Genomic DNA, 14,988 nt, shown 5'->3' on the forward strand with positions numbered 1-14,988 from the left:
GAGGGAAATAAGTAGTTAAGAGACCACATTTCGAAAAGCTTTCAATGCCAAATTGAGCATTTTATATTTGATTCTGGAGATAATAAAGAACCATTGGAATTTGATGACTGGGCTGAGTAGTGATGGGCTTGAAGCATGGAGATCAACCAGAAATTAATTTCAGTAGTCCAGATGAGAGGTGATAAGGACCTGTACCAGAGTGGTAACTTTGTGACATAGGAGCTTTAACTGTCAAACAGATTTTATATTTTGTCCAAGAGGTAATAGGAAGAAATTAGAGTAGTGAAGAAGGGTTAGTATAGACTTTGCTTTAGAGAAATCCCTTTTGTTGGGCAGCTAGGTGGAGCAGTGGATAGAGTATTAGTCCTGAAGTCAAGGAGGACCTGAGTTCAAATGTGGTCTCAGACACTTAACATTTCCTAGCTATGTGACCCTGGGTCACTTAACTCCAATTGCCTCTGGAAAACAAAAAAGAGAGATAAAGAAAAATCCCTTTTGTGGTTGATTAGAGTGGGGAGAGGCTGGAGGTAGAGACCAATCAGAAGGCTATTGTAACAGTTTTGACAAGGACTAATTGTAGCTGTATGAGTATAGGGAAATTGAGAGATGTTGTTAAGGTAGAAATGATTAAATTTACCAAAAGACTGAATATATGGAGTGATTGAGTGAGAAACTGAGATGATACACTAAAGTTATAGAGGCAGAATGCCCCAGAAGTTGGAGGCCCCTTGATCATAGTTAGAAAGGTGGGAAGAAGTTGGGTTTTGGTTGATGGGTGGGGAGAAGATGAGTTCCATTTTGGACAGGTTCATTTAAAGATACATAAAGGATATTAAAAATTTCCAAAAGGTAGGCTGCAAGATTGCAGTTGGATATTAAGATCTGGGAATCATATGCTTTGGACATAATAATTAAATCCATGGAAAGGCATAAGATCACCAAGTGAGATATTATTCTGGAAAATGCTTAGAGCATCCAAAACTGTATTTTAGGTCACTCCATGTGAGCTGGATGAAGAACTAGCAAAGACGACTTGAAAAGGAGTGATCAGACAGCTTGGAGGAGAACCAGGAAAGAATAATGAAAACTTTGAGAGTATATAGATGACCTCTTCAAAGAGTCTAGCCATGAAGGGAAAGGGATATAAATAACTGGTTGGTTTGGTAGATAGGAATCAAGTAAGGGATTTTTAAGGATGTGTGAGGAGCCCATTTATAAGGAGAGATTGAAGATTTGATAGTAGGAGACATCTACTGGAGAAGCCAAGGTGGAATCTGATCAAAGATACACAGAGAAGGATTGATTTTGCCAAATAGAAGAGCTACATATTCATCAAGTATAGGAATGATGAAGGAAATAATGGAGGAACTTGCCTGAATAATTAGAGAAGAAAAGGAGGGGAGACTTTTGGGGAAATTGAATTAAGAAGCAATATCTTTGACTAAGGATATGAAATGGAAATATTTTTAGAGGCATGAGGAGAGATGAGCAGGTGTATAATAGCCATTGTGAAGAGTAGATAGTGAATTGATGAAGATAGAATAGACACTTATCTTCTGGTAGTGACAGACTACACCATTTAATATTAGATAGCATAAATTTGTAATTACTTCAATCATGATGATTTTCTGAGTTTTCTCTACTTCAGTTCAGCACTATACAAATAGAAGCAAAGGAGGTACAGTCTGAGAATTAATCCAGGGCTGTTTTTGACAAGTGTCTGAAGCCAGATTTGAATTTAGGAAGATGATTTTTTTGTCACTCCTTTCTGACTTCAGGCCCAGCATTCTACTATGCCACCTAGGGGAGTAGGTAATGGGAGCTGAAATAGATTGAAAAATCTTGAAGTTAGGTCAGTTCAGTGTATATAATATGATATGATATAATAATTCACATAATTAATACTTAATACATATAATTATGTATGTTGAGGCCCTCTAATATGAGAGCAGGAACTGGGGAGGAGGGATTAGAGCTAGCCACTGAACTCATTAAAGAAGGAAGAAGAATGTTTTGGCAAAAATCACCAGTATCTTTATTGGTTGAGAAATTTACATAGTGTGGCTCTCAAAGGAATAATAGTTATTTATTTTAAAAAAGGTGAAGGGGAGAGTCTAGAAGTGGCGGTGGGTAGCAAGCTGGCTATTCCTAGAGGCAGTTGGTATTGCCATTTATAATGTAAGGATTGAAGTCTTGAAGTTCAAATCCAGCCTCAGATATATGTACCCTATAAAATTAAACATAATAGAAATTTTAAAAGATGAGCTAAAGATGAAATAATATTTAATCCCAGAATCAACAGAGAAGTTCTGGAGTTTATTGAGTAAGGTTGACATACTTGAGCTTGGACTTTAGGAAAACTTCTTTAGTTGCTATGTTGTTGGTGAATTGAATTGGGGAAAGACTTAAGAAATGGATATCAATTAGGAGACTCTTGCAGTACTGGATTAGAGTTGCTGAGGGCCTGAATATGAATGGTGGCTGTGCAAATATAAAAAAGGAGACAGAGACAAAATGCAGAAAAAAGTGTGGGGTGAGAACATTCTTAACCATTCATTGCCCTTAGAGTATAGAATCCATTGTTTGAGGAATACCGTCCTACAGTCACTAAATGATTTGGGGATTAAGGAATGGGTATGGGGATGGGTGGGTTCAGACTGGCATAGCTATTGCTCTGGGTTCCTGGATAGCAGTTAGAGTATAATGGCCCTGAATGAGGGAGCTTTCCTATAGAGAAAAGATGAATTAAGAGGAGTATTAAGTGAAAAACATAGATTTGGTTGTGTTGGAGAAAAGCCTTGTTGGCTTTTAAGGGGAGAAAGTAACCTGCTAAACAAATGTCATGCAGGGCTCCACTTTGAAGACCACTATTTTGGCAACCAAAATGTCATAGTTCAGTTTTTAATCTACTGGACCAAGTAAGTCTTTTAAGGATGTTTTAAAACATTGTGTTTTAAAGCATTCATTGTGAATTTCCAAGTGTGTAGCTGGGATTTCTGTTGTAGTTCCAAACCAGATTGATAGTAGATATAGCTCTTTCCCCCCCTTCCCTTCAGGGTCAGGAACATGTCCCCTCCCAATCCATTTAACTCCACCTATTGAAATCTTTTTCTTCCTTCAGGGTTCAGCTTTACTGATAGAAAATGATACTTTCTAGAAACTTTCCCCTAGTCTTCCCAACTAAAATTGTTCTCTACCTCCTCAAATTGTCATAGAGCTTAGAGTTTGGATCATTCCTTTGTTCTTATTCTTCTTGGTATTATAGTTAATTTGTGTATATGCCATCTCCTCCTTATTTACTACCCCAGCCTGGATAATCTCCAAATTCAAAGCTTTTATCATGTATTTTGTATATTGAGTTTGCTGTGACATAATTGTTTCCAGGTTAAATAGTGTCTGTTTTACTCTGATCCACAGGTCCGAAAGCACATTAATGATCTCTATGAAGATCTTCGAGATGGCCATAACTTGATATCTCTTCTGGAAGTTCTCTCTGGATCAAATTGGTGAGCTTTTACATTCTTGGCATGGGGTAGTGGGGTCCTTAGTCTTTTTGTATGTAGGTCTATGTGTTTCCTTCTTTTCCCTTCACAAGACACATTGTTCCATTATAGTAGATGATGTTTGTGGTCTTTTTTTTTTTTTGAATGAAACATGTAACTACATAGGCAGTGTTTTCATTGTGACTTGTGATACTGTTATTTCTTTCTTTCTTTTTCTTTTTTTTTTTTTTTCCTGAGGCAATTGGGGTTAAGTGACTTGCCCAAGGTCACACAGCTAGGAGGTATGTTAAGTGTCTGAGACTAGATTTGAACTCAGGTCCTCCTGACTTCAGGATTGGTGCTCTCTCCACTGTGCCACCTAGCTGCCCCAATACTTTTATTTCTCAGTAGAATCCAGAAATAGGATATTCCCATCTTAAAAGTTGTTTTCTCTCTGCATTTATAGTTATGTTAATATTCTGTCAGTTTTCAAACTTTTGAGGGGTCATTGGAAGTTCAACTTTATTGAACAGGTATTTTTTTCCCTCCTAGAAATTGTCAGTCTTCCATCTGTCTCTTATCTTTGATCTTTTTCCTTAGATCAGCTGGAACCTTTAGTTTTCCTTTAAAAGCCAAGTATTTCTGTCCCCCATCCTATGTCTTAACTACCTCACTTTTCTCCCCTTGTGCCTGAGTGAGTTGCCACTTCAGGAAGATGGCCATCCCTGCTTTCAATACAATTAAAATAATTTTCTTTAAAAAAAAAAAAAAAAAAAAAAAAAAAAAACTAGCCTCATCTTAGTCTATGGGAAAGCCCTTTAATTCTGTAGTACAATACAGTGGGAGCTTTCCCTTCCTATCAGCCTGCAGCTTTTGCCCATGCCAATTTGAATGGATAAGCAGATAGAATTTATTAGGCACATCATTCCATGGATTTATATCATGAGATCCTTTAAGGAAATGGGGGATGATGATAGAATTTTGTATATATTGACCACATCTTCATCATATTCTTTATTCCATCATGCCATAGAAATGTTCTGGGCTATTCAGATGCACCAAAAGTTTTACTAAATTTGAAAGATTTTGAGTTTGATATTGGCAGCAATTTCTGTTGCTTTGCAGCCTAGTTAAATATGGAAGATTCATTATCAGGAACATGACTAGTAGGCAATGAATTCTTTGGCCATGGGGACCAAGAAGTACTAAAAGGCTTTTAGGTCAGCTGGCTCCATTGACATGTAATATATCCTAGGATTTTAAAATTCATCTGGATTTAAAGAATTAGCCATATATAGCATATGTGGCTAAGATATGAAACTCTGGTTCTTCCTATTCTTTTGTTTGTGATCTTATAAGTTGTATGCCCTATCAAAATTTTGCTGCCATTTTGTAATTTGTTTCTTAGTTCTCACTTAAGAATGAATTGAGCATTTTGTTTAGTGTATTTAATGAGTATATTTTTTATTTGAAATTTGTTTTATAGGGCAACATTCTACAATAGTTTTGTATTATTTCCTGCATAGTAGGACTTCTACCACATTAAGTTCAAATCCTTAATGAAATCTTTTTTTTTTTTTTTCTAGTTTGCTTCCATAGGAGAGTCCTCTTAATATTATCCCAGATGTTTATTGAAACATTACTATGTCACTTGTGTAAAGTTGATATCTTCTACCCATTTCTATCCTACTCCCTTCCTTTCCTCCTTTAGCTAGAATTCATGAGTGATCATCCAGCACTTGAGATAGCTTGTTGTTAGTATAGTTATTTGCTCTGGTCTTGATCTCTTTTTCATTGGGAGGCAGGGTATTTTCCTGTTGTTTTCTCTTCTACTCATCTATATTACATTCATTCTCTTTTTTTGTTTTGTATTGTATAGCTGAAGAGGATAAGTGACCAGCAAAAACAAGATGTGTTTTATTCTTAGTTGAAAGTTTTCTCTTGTTTTCTTTGGAAAGGAGACATTTTTCATGCTTTCTTTTACCCCTCTTCATCTGTGGTGCATTCATTCTCTTTTTGATTTTGTGTTGTGGATTTCCTGTTGTTCTGTTGTTCTGTTTTGTCTGTGGCCTTCCTGTTGACCAAAGGAGCCAGCAGGGCTGAAGACCCTTCGCCTGGTGAGCATGCCCTCCTGGCGTCGAGCAAGCAGTGAAGAGCAGGAAGAGGAAGATGATGATGATGTAGTAGGTCTTGGACCCTTGAAGTGATCAATATCCCATCTGACATTGCAGGAGCCATAAAATGGTCTATCTCTCTCTGCGTCTCCAGGAATTCAGTTAACTGTTGCCTCACTTTCCAGTGGAGGAATTTGCCTCCAGGAGAATAGTTAAAATTAATTGTGCCTCCTGCCACACTCTTAAATGATTTTGGATTATTTGCGGGAATATGGCAGGAGGCATATTGAGGAGGCAAGAGATTCTGTTGGGATCCGGAGACTTGGAGCAATCTGATAGCTAAAAAGGTCCAGTTTTTTTTGGATTTTTTTGGAGAAGAGGTCTCCAGGTGGCCTGCAGTGTGAGAATGTGGAGTGTTTGAGTGATAGCATGCCAGTTAATTGCTTATATGTCCCAGCCTTCCAGAGACTAACTGAAACACCTCTTAACTGCTCACTCCCTTAGAGGCGATAGCAGGGGGGAAAGACACCCCTCCCTTTGTCATTGCCAAGCCCTCACTGCATGGAGTTGCTTAGCTTTAAATAATATTGACTATAACCTTGCTGATAGCAAGGACTTAATCTTGCATGTTATTAGGGTTGGTATGTTTAAGGAATTTGGTAGGGAATGTTTACAGCATAAGTATAGAGATTAGAGAGACCATAGAGAGACTTCTTTGCTCTACTAGAGTATCTTATTTCTAGAAATAGGGATATCTCTCTAGTGACCAAGTGCTATTCCTTGTCCTTTGAACCCACTTAATCTCCTGTGTGATCTTGAATCCCATCTACTTAATCTCCTGTGTGATCTTGAATCCCATTGATATTTCAGAGACTCTTGTTACCCGAGTTATATTCAAACTCCCTCAGTTGAGGTGATAAGAGAATGGTTTTTACTGGGAAAATCACGTATTCCTTTTCATAACTTAGGAGACACCTTTTCAGAGTGCCTTAGTCTTTCTGCTGCTATAAGGGCCTTATAGAAGGAAAGGATGATATTTCCTTTCTCTGCCATGCCCATCTCTCCTACATTATCTCTCTTTCCAATTAAGCAGCTAGATTGGCACCCAGTCTTCTCTGATCAGGTGTCTGAAGCAGAGCCACACAGTCTCCTTGAAGTTATTGTTGTATCAGACTGGCACATAGGAGCTAATTAAATACAGTTTAATAGGAGGGATACATTGGCACCAGTATTGGTAGAATAAAAGGAGTTCTGGATTTGTACTTAATGTGGGTAAAAGAGTGTGAATACCAAGAATGTTACAGAATTAAATAGTTCTGTGTATACTCACTAGAAAAGATGATTGGATTCAATTTTAGTTGAATGTAAAAATAGCTGCCATATTTATATAGGGCTTTTAAGGTTTACGAAGCATTTTTTTACAAATATTGTCTCATTTTATTGTCACATCAGTCTTAGGAGGAAGATGCTTTTATTATCCCTATTTTACAGATGAGGAAACTGAAGCAGACAGAGATTAAGTGACTTAATGGTCACACAATTAGTACATGTTTGAGGTCAGAATTGAATTCATGTCTTCTTGAGTCTAGATATAAAACTATTCATTCTACCACCTACCATAGTTTAGAGAAATAAGTTCTTTCTATGGTGATGGTGGGTCTCTTCCCTGTGATCCTTTTGGTGCCATGATGCCAGGGTTGTGGTCCTGGTCTAAATACCTTTCTTCTTGGGCATGATGTGCAACAGCTAACAGTTATTGTGTCAGTATTATACCTCAGGTTTCCCCTCTCTCTGCCCCCCCCCCATATTTCACACAGTAACAAGAAACTGACTTTATTACCTTTTGCCACTCCAGTAGTTATAAAAGATTGATTACCATACTCTCCCTAAATTCTTGTTCCTTTCCTGAGCATTTTCGCTTGCCCTTTCTAGAGTATGTTGCAAATTGTCCCCATCTGCTAGAGAACATTTCCTAGAAAATGAAGCATTTTAGTACAGTGTTATGTTCCTCCAGATCTTCCCACCCTTCCCTTAATGTAGATTTTTATTTTTAATCTTTGATTTAAGGGAGTTTCTTGTTGTAAACAATGGGAAATAACAATCGAGAGTCATAGTTTGCCAAACTCAGATACACAAAACAGCTAGCAAAGGCTGATACACTGAATTCACACCAGTGATTAGTGTGTTGTGTTTGTGATATGCATGACAATAACTAAGGTATTATTTGTTGGGAATGGAACTTGGAGATGCAGCTGTTGGAGAAGATGTAGATCTTCAAAGAAATTATTCACAAGCTAAGGACTCAACAAAAAGGTTTTCTTTTCCAGTCTAGTTTCTAACTTTTGGAAAGGATGGTAAAGGGACCTAATTTAGAGCAGCAGGCAGAATTAAAAGTTTTTCTCTCTTTTTATCGTAGCCCCGAGAGAAAGGCAGGATGCGATTCCATAGACTGCAAAATGTGCAGATTGCTCTGGATTTCCTGAAGCAACGGCAGGTAAGATTGCTTCCTCCTTGCTCTTCCTTTTCCTTCGATGGTTTAAAAATGCTTCAAGAACTCTTGGCCCCGGAGTAATGATCAGCCAATGTGTTTTTAATGATGCTGAAGCAGTAACTTAGTTCTGATTTCATTCTCTGGGAATCACTGGGAGGAAACATTACTACAGATGTTTTTTTTAGTAATTTTCAGTTGTATATTACTCTTTGTGATTCCATTTGGGATTTTCTTGGCAAGGATATTGGCATGGTTTGCCATTTTCTTCAGCTCATTTTACAGATAAGGAAACTGAGGCAAACAGGAACTGGCCCAGATTCACACAGTAAATGTCTGAGGCCAGATTTGAGCTCAGGAAAATGAGTCTTCCTCATTCCAGGCCCAGTGCTCTGTGCATTCTAGTGCTCCCTCACTGCTCTTAATACATATGGATGGGTTGCTGATTCTTTTTGTGTACACTCCCATTTAGTGATTTTCTTTTCCAGCTTTGAGGTTACTAAGACATAGCCACAACCTGTTATCATTTATATAATCTTGCTATCATAATACAGCAATATTATATTCTTGCTACATAGTATCAGTGGATATTCATGGCATACCTTACAGGATCTAGGTGTCTGCCAAGGATCCTATAATAGAACATATGGGGTAAGGATGATACATGCTTGATTGCAATGAGTAGGGCCTACTCATTTGTGTCTCCCAGGACACAGGTGACTTCTGCATCTTCATCAGTTGAGGTTCCTACTCTGTCTTTCATGGATCTTAAGCTATATGTAGTAGAGTTGTTATAAGAAACAGAGAAGTCAGATTTAAATGCCCATCCTCTCATTTTACAAAAGGCAATGTTTTGAGGGTAAGAGTTTGGGAGGGGGGGGACAACAATAGACTACCAAGTTGTAGAGATGCTATTCATAGAATATAGGTTCTAAACTTATGATTTCATTTGTATAGGAAATTTCATCTACTAAAGTAGGCCTATACCTTTTGCCCTAGAATCACACAGCTAGTATAAGTCATAGGTGGGATTTGAATTTCGGTTTTCTTTCCAAGGCCAGCTCATTATTATTCTAAATGCCTTAGAAATCTTTGCAAAGAACAAGAAAATTGGATTTACACACGTATATTGTATCTAGGTTATACTGTAACACATGTAAAATGTATGGGATTGCCTGTCATCTAGGGGAGGGAGTAGAGGGAGGGAGGGGAAAATTTGGGAAAATGAATACAAGGGATAATGTTATAAAAAAAAATTACTCATGCATATATACTGTCAACAATTTTATAATTATAAAATTAATTTTAAAAAATGATTAAAAAAAAAAAAGAAATCTTTGCAAAGAGAAGGGCCACTATCAGTCCTGGATTATGACAAGGGATTTGGCCAAATGATCTTTTGAAATGTACTCCAGTTGTAAAATCTTATGATCTTGGTGCAAAGCCTTAGACGTCTCCTAAAAATGTTTAAAGAATGAAGATGCCAAATATAAAAAGTCCTTATCAGATTGGATTTCAAGACATAAGTATACTGATGGGTAGACATATATGTTTTATATGTGTTCTCTTGATTTCCCATTCCTATCATGTATTCCCATATATAATGTATTCTACTGGATGCTGAAGTTGAGAATCAACTATTATTATTATTATTATTAACTATAATGATATAATATTCAGCCTTTTGTAGTGCTTTAAGTACTTTAAGTGCTGAAAGTAGAGGCACAGTAGATAAAGTAAGTGCCAGTCCTTGAAGTTAGGAAGACCTGAGTTCAAATTTGATCTCAGATACTTAACACTTCCTAGCTGTGTGACCCTGGGCGAGTCACTTAACCCCAATTGCCTCAGGGGGGAAAATACAAAAAGTACTTTTATAATAATTGAAAAAGAACAGTGTCAGAGGAGAAAATAGGGGTATATTCAGGAGATGTTTCAAAGGTGTAAACAGCAGGCCTCAGCAACCTTGATTTGATTTGATCATTTCCTCCAACAAACTTGGAAGGTAAGTGCTTTTATTATCCCAATTTTACAGATCTGAAAACAGATGCAGACAGAGATTAAGATGAGATTAAATAAATATCTGTGACTGGATTTGAATTTAGATTTTCTTGACTTCAGACCTAGTGCTCTATCCACTGAGCCATATATCTGTCCCCAGAAGCCATTGTAGGAGAGAGTGAACAGTATTAATTGATGTAATGCAATTAAATAAAGCCAAGGGCTGTGAAAAGACCATTAGATTTGTTGATAGCCAGTATTTATATAATGCTTTAAGGTTTACAAAGCTGTTTATCTTGTTGGATCCTCACAGATCCTGCAAAATAAGTGACACATTTTATCCCTATTTTATCATTAAGAAAATTGAGGCTTATGAAGATCAAACGATTTGCCCAGAGTCATTTAACTTGAAAGTGTTAGAGGTGGAATTTAAGTTTAAATTATTCTTTTCTTCAAACCCAGTACCTAGTAACTTGAAAAAGATAAATTTCAGATTCACAAAATTGGACCTCTGATGGTCTCCAACCAATGTATACCTAAGAATCCTTTCTACAATATATTCAACAGATAGTGGTTTAACATTCCTTGAAAGATTTTAATTAAGTGGGAATGTATTAACTTACAAAACAGCCCATTCCACTTTTGGATGGTTCTAATTGTTAGGAAGCTATATTTTACTTTATTTGCTTTTACCGATTTGCTTTTCCCAAACTTCTAATCACTGTACTTAATTCTTTTCTTTTCTGCTAAGCAGAATAAGCCTGAATGTTGAAATGTACATGTAAAATAACCTTTAAGAAATTTGATCATAGAAAAAAAAATCATTAGGATTGTAGCTTGAAAGAGTAGCAGTGTTGGAACTTTTTTTTGAAATGAAAAGACTCAAGAATATTTATTGATATATATTAAAGGAGTCAGTGGAGAGAGAGAAATTAAAGATGTGAGGCTAGCATTAATGAAAATTGTAGAACCCTAGAAAATTAAAATTTTAAGTTGATTTTAAAGAGCCCAACTCTCATTTTCCAGATGTAGAAACTAAAGCCTGGAAATATGAAATAACTTGCTTCTAAGTCATATAAACAGTTAATGGTAAGACTGCATCTAGAGTCTAGATCCTTATATCCAATCTGCTGCTGTCCCTGCTGTATCTTATGACCTCTCACATACCAGTTTTTGGTTTTTTTTTTTCTCATTTTTCTTATTGCTTCCAAATGAAGAAGCAGGGTTCCTAGGGAGGTGGGAGTGAATGGAATTAAGAGAATAGGTAGAAAGGTCAATAAGCAAGTAAGAAGGATCAGTGAGAAAAATTAGTAATGATGCGGATAGTGTGCAACTCTTGTGAACTTGCAGAGAAATAGAGAGGGGTCAAGATAGCTGGGGATGGCGGTGACACTGGTGAACAGGAAAAAAAATACACAACTATTTTATTTTTACTCTCTGAGGGAAAATGAAGAACATGATGAAAGTAAAGCCTCTATTGATCATGGCCTTCAGGTGATGCTTCTTTAGGAAGCAGTTCTGGTTAGTTCAGGAAAGGAAGAAGTAAAAAGGAACAAAAGAGGAATAGAGAGAGAAGCTGTATTTAACTCCCTAAATAGGATCGACCTTCAGGGTCTATGTGGGAGGAATGGTGATGGGGGGGTATGGAAGTGATTTTTAGAGATTGGGAGAGAGAGAAAGGACAGAAGGTGAGAAGCAGACTAGGAGAAAGTAGGGGCAGGTGGAGAAAAGTGTAAGATAATAGTAATAATGGAAGTAATACATATGATGAGAAAGTTCTAGAGTCAGTGTTTTCATAGCCACTTATGCTTTTCTTCCAGGTAAAATTGGTGAACATTCGAAATGATGACATCACAGATGGGAACCCCAAGCTAACTCTAGGCCTGATATGGACCATCATTTTGCATTTCCAGGTAGGGCTATGGACTTGGCTCTTAATGGATTTGGTTCTATGCTGAGCCTGAGTTTCACTGTTACTTGTGCTTTGCCCCACAATTGGCAACCAGATTATTAAAAGTTTGTTTGTTCAGCTGGACTTTTAGCTGGGACTTTTGAGAGTGTTGCGTGGGGAGAGAAGTTGATTTTAGATGAATTAAGATGGAGCAAGTAATAATATCACTTTGACATGCCTTTTTTTTTTTTATTTAATCTACGGTGATCTTAAAATTAATCTAATTTACTGAAATACCTTTGCATCTGGAATGCATACGGATTGCTAAATAGAAGCTTTTAAAATCTTCCTTCTCCCCTTTTCCCCCCATACTATCTAGTGAGAGGGTGGTCACCAACATTGCCATGTCACTATTTTCATTCAGACATAACTGCTACTATTGATGATTATTATGCTTGTGTCTGTGTCTCAACAAAACATATGAAAAACCTTGGATTCCCTCTGTGTTTTGATTTCTGGTTGTAAAATACTACATTGTTTGTAACTGTCTTTTCAACTCCTGCTTGATCTAGAGCCATTGCTCTGAAGATATTTTGAATCTCAGTTGTCCAACACTAGGTTAATCTGTCTGTGGGTTCTGTTTCTTCAAAATAGTAGACCAGTGAGCAGGACTAGTTGGGCAAGTCTCAGTATCTTGTCTGAAAGATTCCACCATAGAGGAAGAATTTCTGAGTAGTGCAAAGTGGGCATCTTCATTGGATGCAAAAGTAGTGGGAGTACAATAAGGCATATTTTAAAATATCATTATAATAAATGCATGTGATTTTAAGGCAAGATACTTCTGTATTGTTATTAGTGTTTTTGCTTCTCATCACAAAAGATAAGTCATATTCATCTAATCTTATCCATTTGGCAAATTTATGGGAGTTCCTCTTGAATTATATAGGATGGGCAGCCGTTGATAGATAAAATGCTTTATTTTGAGGAGAGTCACTCAACAGCGATGTGATTACAGACCCACTGGAATATTGGATCAAGTTATATAACTCTTCCAAGCTCTTAGTAGGTCTTTTTAAGCCAACACTAGGCTAGGCACGCTCTCCATGTATTAGTCTGTTCTCTCAATTTGGAGAACGTTATCATCAGAGGGTTGGCCACTAGGGCCAAATTTTGGGGGTTTTACCAAGTATTGAATGCTATATAAGAGAAGTACAGTGGGGAAAGCATGCTGGATTAACATCAGAACCTTGTGACCTTGGGTGAACATCAGTTTCCTCATCTTTTGAACTAGTTGCCTTCAAAGTCCCATAGAGCTCCAACTCTGTGATCCTGTGACAACTAAGTTCTGGAAGAGGGGACCGTCTTGGAAGGATCAACCTCACATTAATGAAATCACAGATCCTATAAGTATAGAAGTCAAGTTATTTGTATCACAGCAATAGTAATGCACAGTATGGACAGCAACATACAAGGGGTGGGATTTTAAGACACTTCCTAGCCCATACAAGTTTGGCCTATGCTGCCATACATGTGTTTTTTCTATGCTTTAACAACTTGGACAACAATGCCACCTGCTGATTGAGTGAAGAAAAAGCTGTAAAGGTAATGAAAGAAAAAAATTCTTTAGAACTTGAAGTAGTAATAATAATAATAGTAGTTGTAATTGTAGTCATAGTAGTGTCATCATAATCGTAGTAATTCACATTTGAGATTTACAGATGCTTACCTGATAACAACTTTATGAAATAGGAAGGACAGATAAGATGATGTGTTCCTTCTGGGAATAAAGAAAGTGAAATTATGGGAACCTTATCAGCTTTTCTTAGGTGTGACTAAAAGGACTAGCAAATGAAAAAAATAAGCATAGGGGATACCTGCTTCACTATGGCAATGGGATGATTTTCTTAGAATTGTAAGGAGTCCATCTGTTGAGTTAGATGTCAGGGAAATATTCTTCAGAGGTTGTCAGATGTATCCTGGGAAGCTGGACAAAAGTGTTTTATTGGCAAATCCCTGGAGGACTAGAGATGCCTCTCTGGGATTCTTGGCTAAACAGATGAGATTTTGAGAGACATTCCACTCTACATTTCTGTCCTCACTGGGAGTGACCATTATGGGTAGGAGATAGAGAGAATGCAACCACTGCCTCTCCTTTAATCCCCTCTCTTATGAATAACAACTAAATCATTAGCCTCTAAGAAGGTAAACTCCAGGGAAAAAGGGTAAGTAATGAACCCTGTGCTGCTTAAGTAACACTTGTTTGGGAATGCAGAAGAGGGGGGTTGGGTAACAGCAGCTAAGGAAGAAAATAACTTCAGAAATTCAACAGAAAAGCATCTGCTTCTGCTGGGTTCTGGTTGCTAGAAAGAACTCTGTCCATCTGAGCCATGTCTGTGTCCAGGTATAAGATCCCTAAGGAAATATAGGCAGCCTTAGCCCATGTTATATACAGAACACACAATGGCCTTTCTGTGCTTCTGACACAGGCCTCCTAGAATTTTCTCTTATGTCTTTCCTATGGAGGACTCCCATAAGGCAGGATTCTCTAGAGCCTTCCCTACATTTGTCTCTGCTATTCCTCTTGCTGCTCTGAGTTTGTAATCACTTGCATTGCAAGGAGAATACTGTCTTTTCTGAAGAAAAGCATTATAATTGGATCATGAAATGTTTGGAATAGGGAATAAAATATGAGAAGACTGCAAAGATAGGAATCAATGGGTCAGGTAATGAAGGAATTTAAAATACAGATAATTTTATATTTAATCCTGGAGGAAAGAAAAAGAGTTTATTGAGTTAGGGGGTGACATTGTCAGACCTGAAAGTTAGGAAGATCACATCAGCAACTTGAGCAGAAGATAAATGTTGAAGTAAGGAGAAATTTGAGACAAGAGCATCGATTAGAAGATTATTGCAGTAGTTCATGTGTGAGATTATGAGGGGCTGACCTATAATGTTGGCAAGTCTATGAATAGAAAGATGTGAAGATAGAATTGACAATGGGACACCATTGCATTG

General features: G+C 37.2%; 1 protein-coding gene across 7 annotated transcripts in view; it reads left to right on the top strand.

The window, feature by feature from the left end:
- MACF1 (microtubule actin crosslinking factor 1) overlaps nt 1-14,988 on the top strand; it is a 255,446-nt gene that overhangs the window by 23,858 nt on the left and 216,600 nt on the right. For 6 of the 7 annotated variants that reach the window (XM_074305222.1, XM_074305225.1, XM_074305223.1 and 3 more), the window contains exons 1-2: nt 7,676-8,090; nt 11,903-11,995. In XM_074305222.1, the coding sequence (XP_074161323.1) occupies nt 8,031-8,090; nt 11,903-11,995 (153 nt within the window). In that variant the 5' untranslated portion in view covers nt 7,676-8,030. Of the gene's footprint in view, nt 1-3,417; nt 3,503-5,564; nt 5,666-7,675; nt 8,091-11,902; nt 11,996-14,988 lie in introns of those variants that run through there. The other variant, XM_074305230.1, reaches the window with a different exon arrangement.

The sequence above is a fragment of the Sminthopsis crassicaudata genome, chromosome 3 (assembly GCF_048593235.1).
Source record: "Sminthopsis crassicaudata isolate SCR6 chromosome 3, ASM4859323v1, whole genome shotgun sequence".
Taxonomy (NCBI): Eukaryota; Metazoa; Chordata; class Mammalia; order Dasyuromorphia; family Dasyuridae; genus Sminthopsis; species Sminthopsis crassicaudata.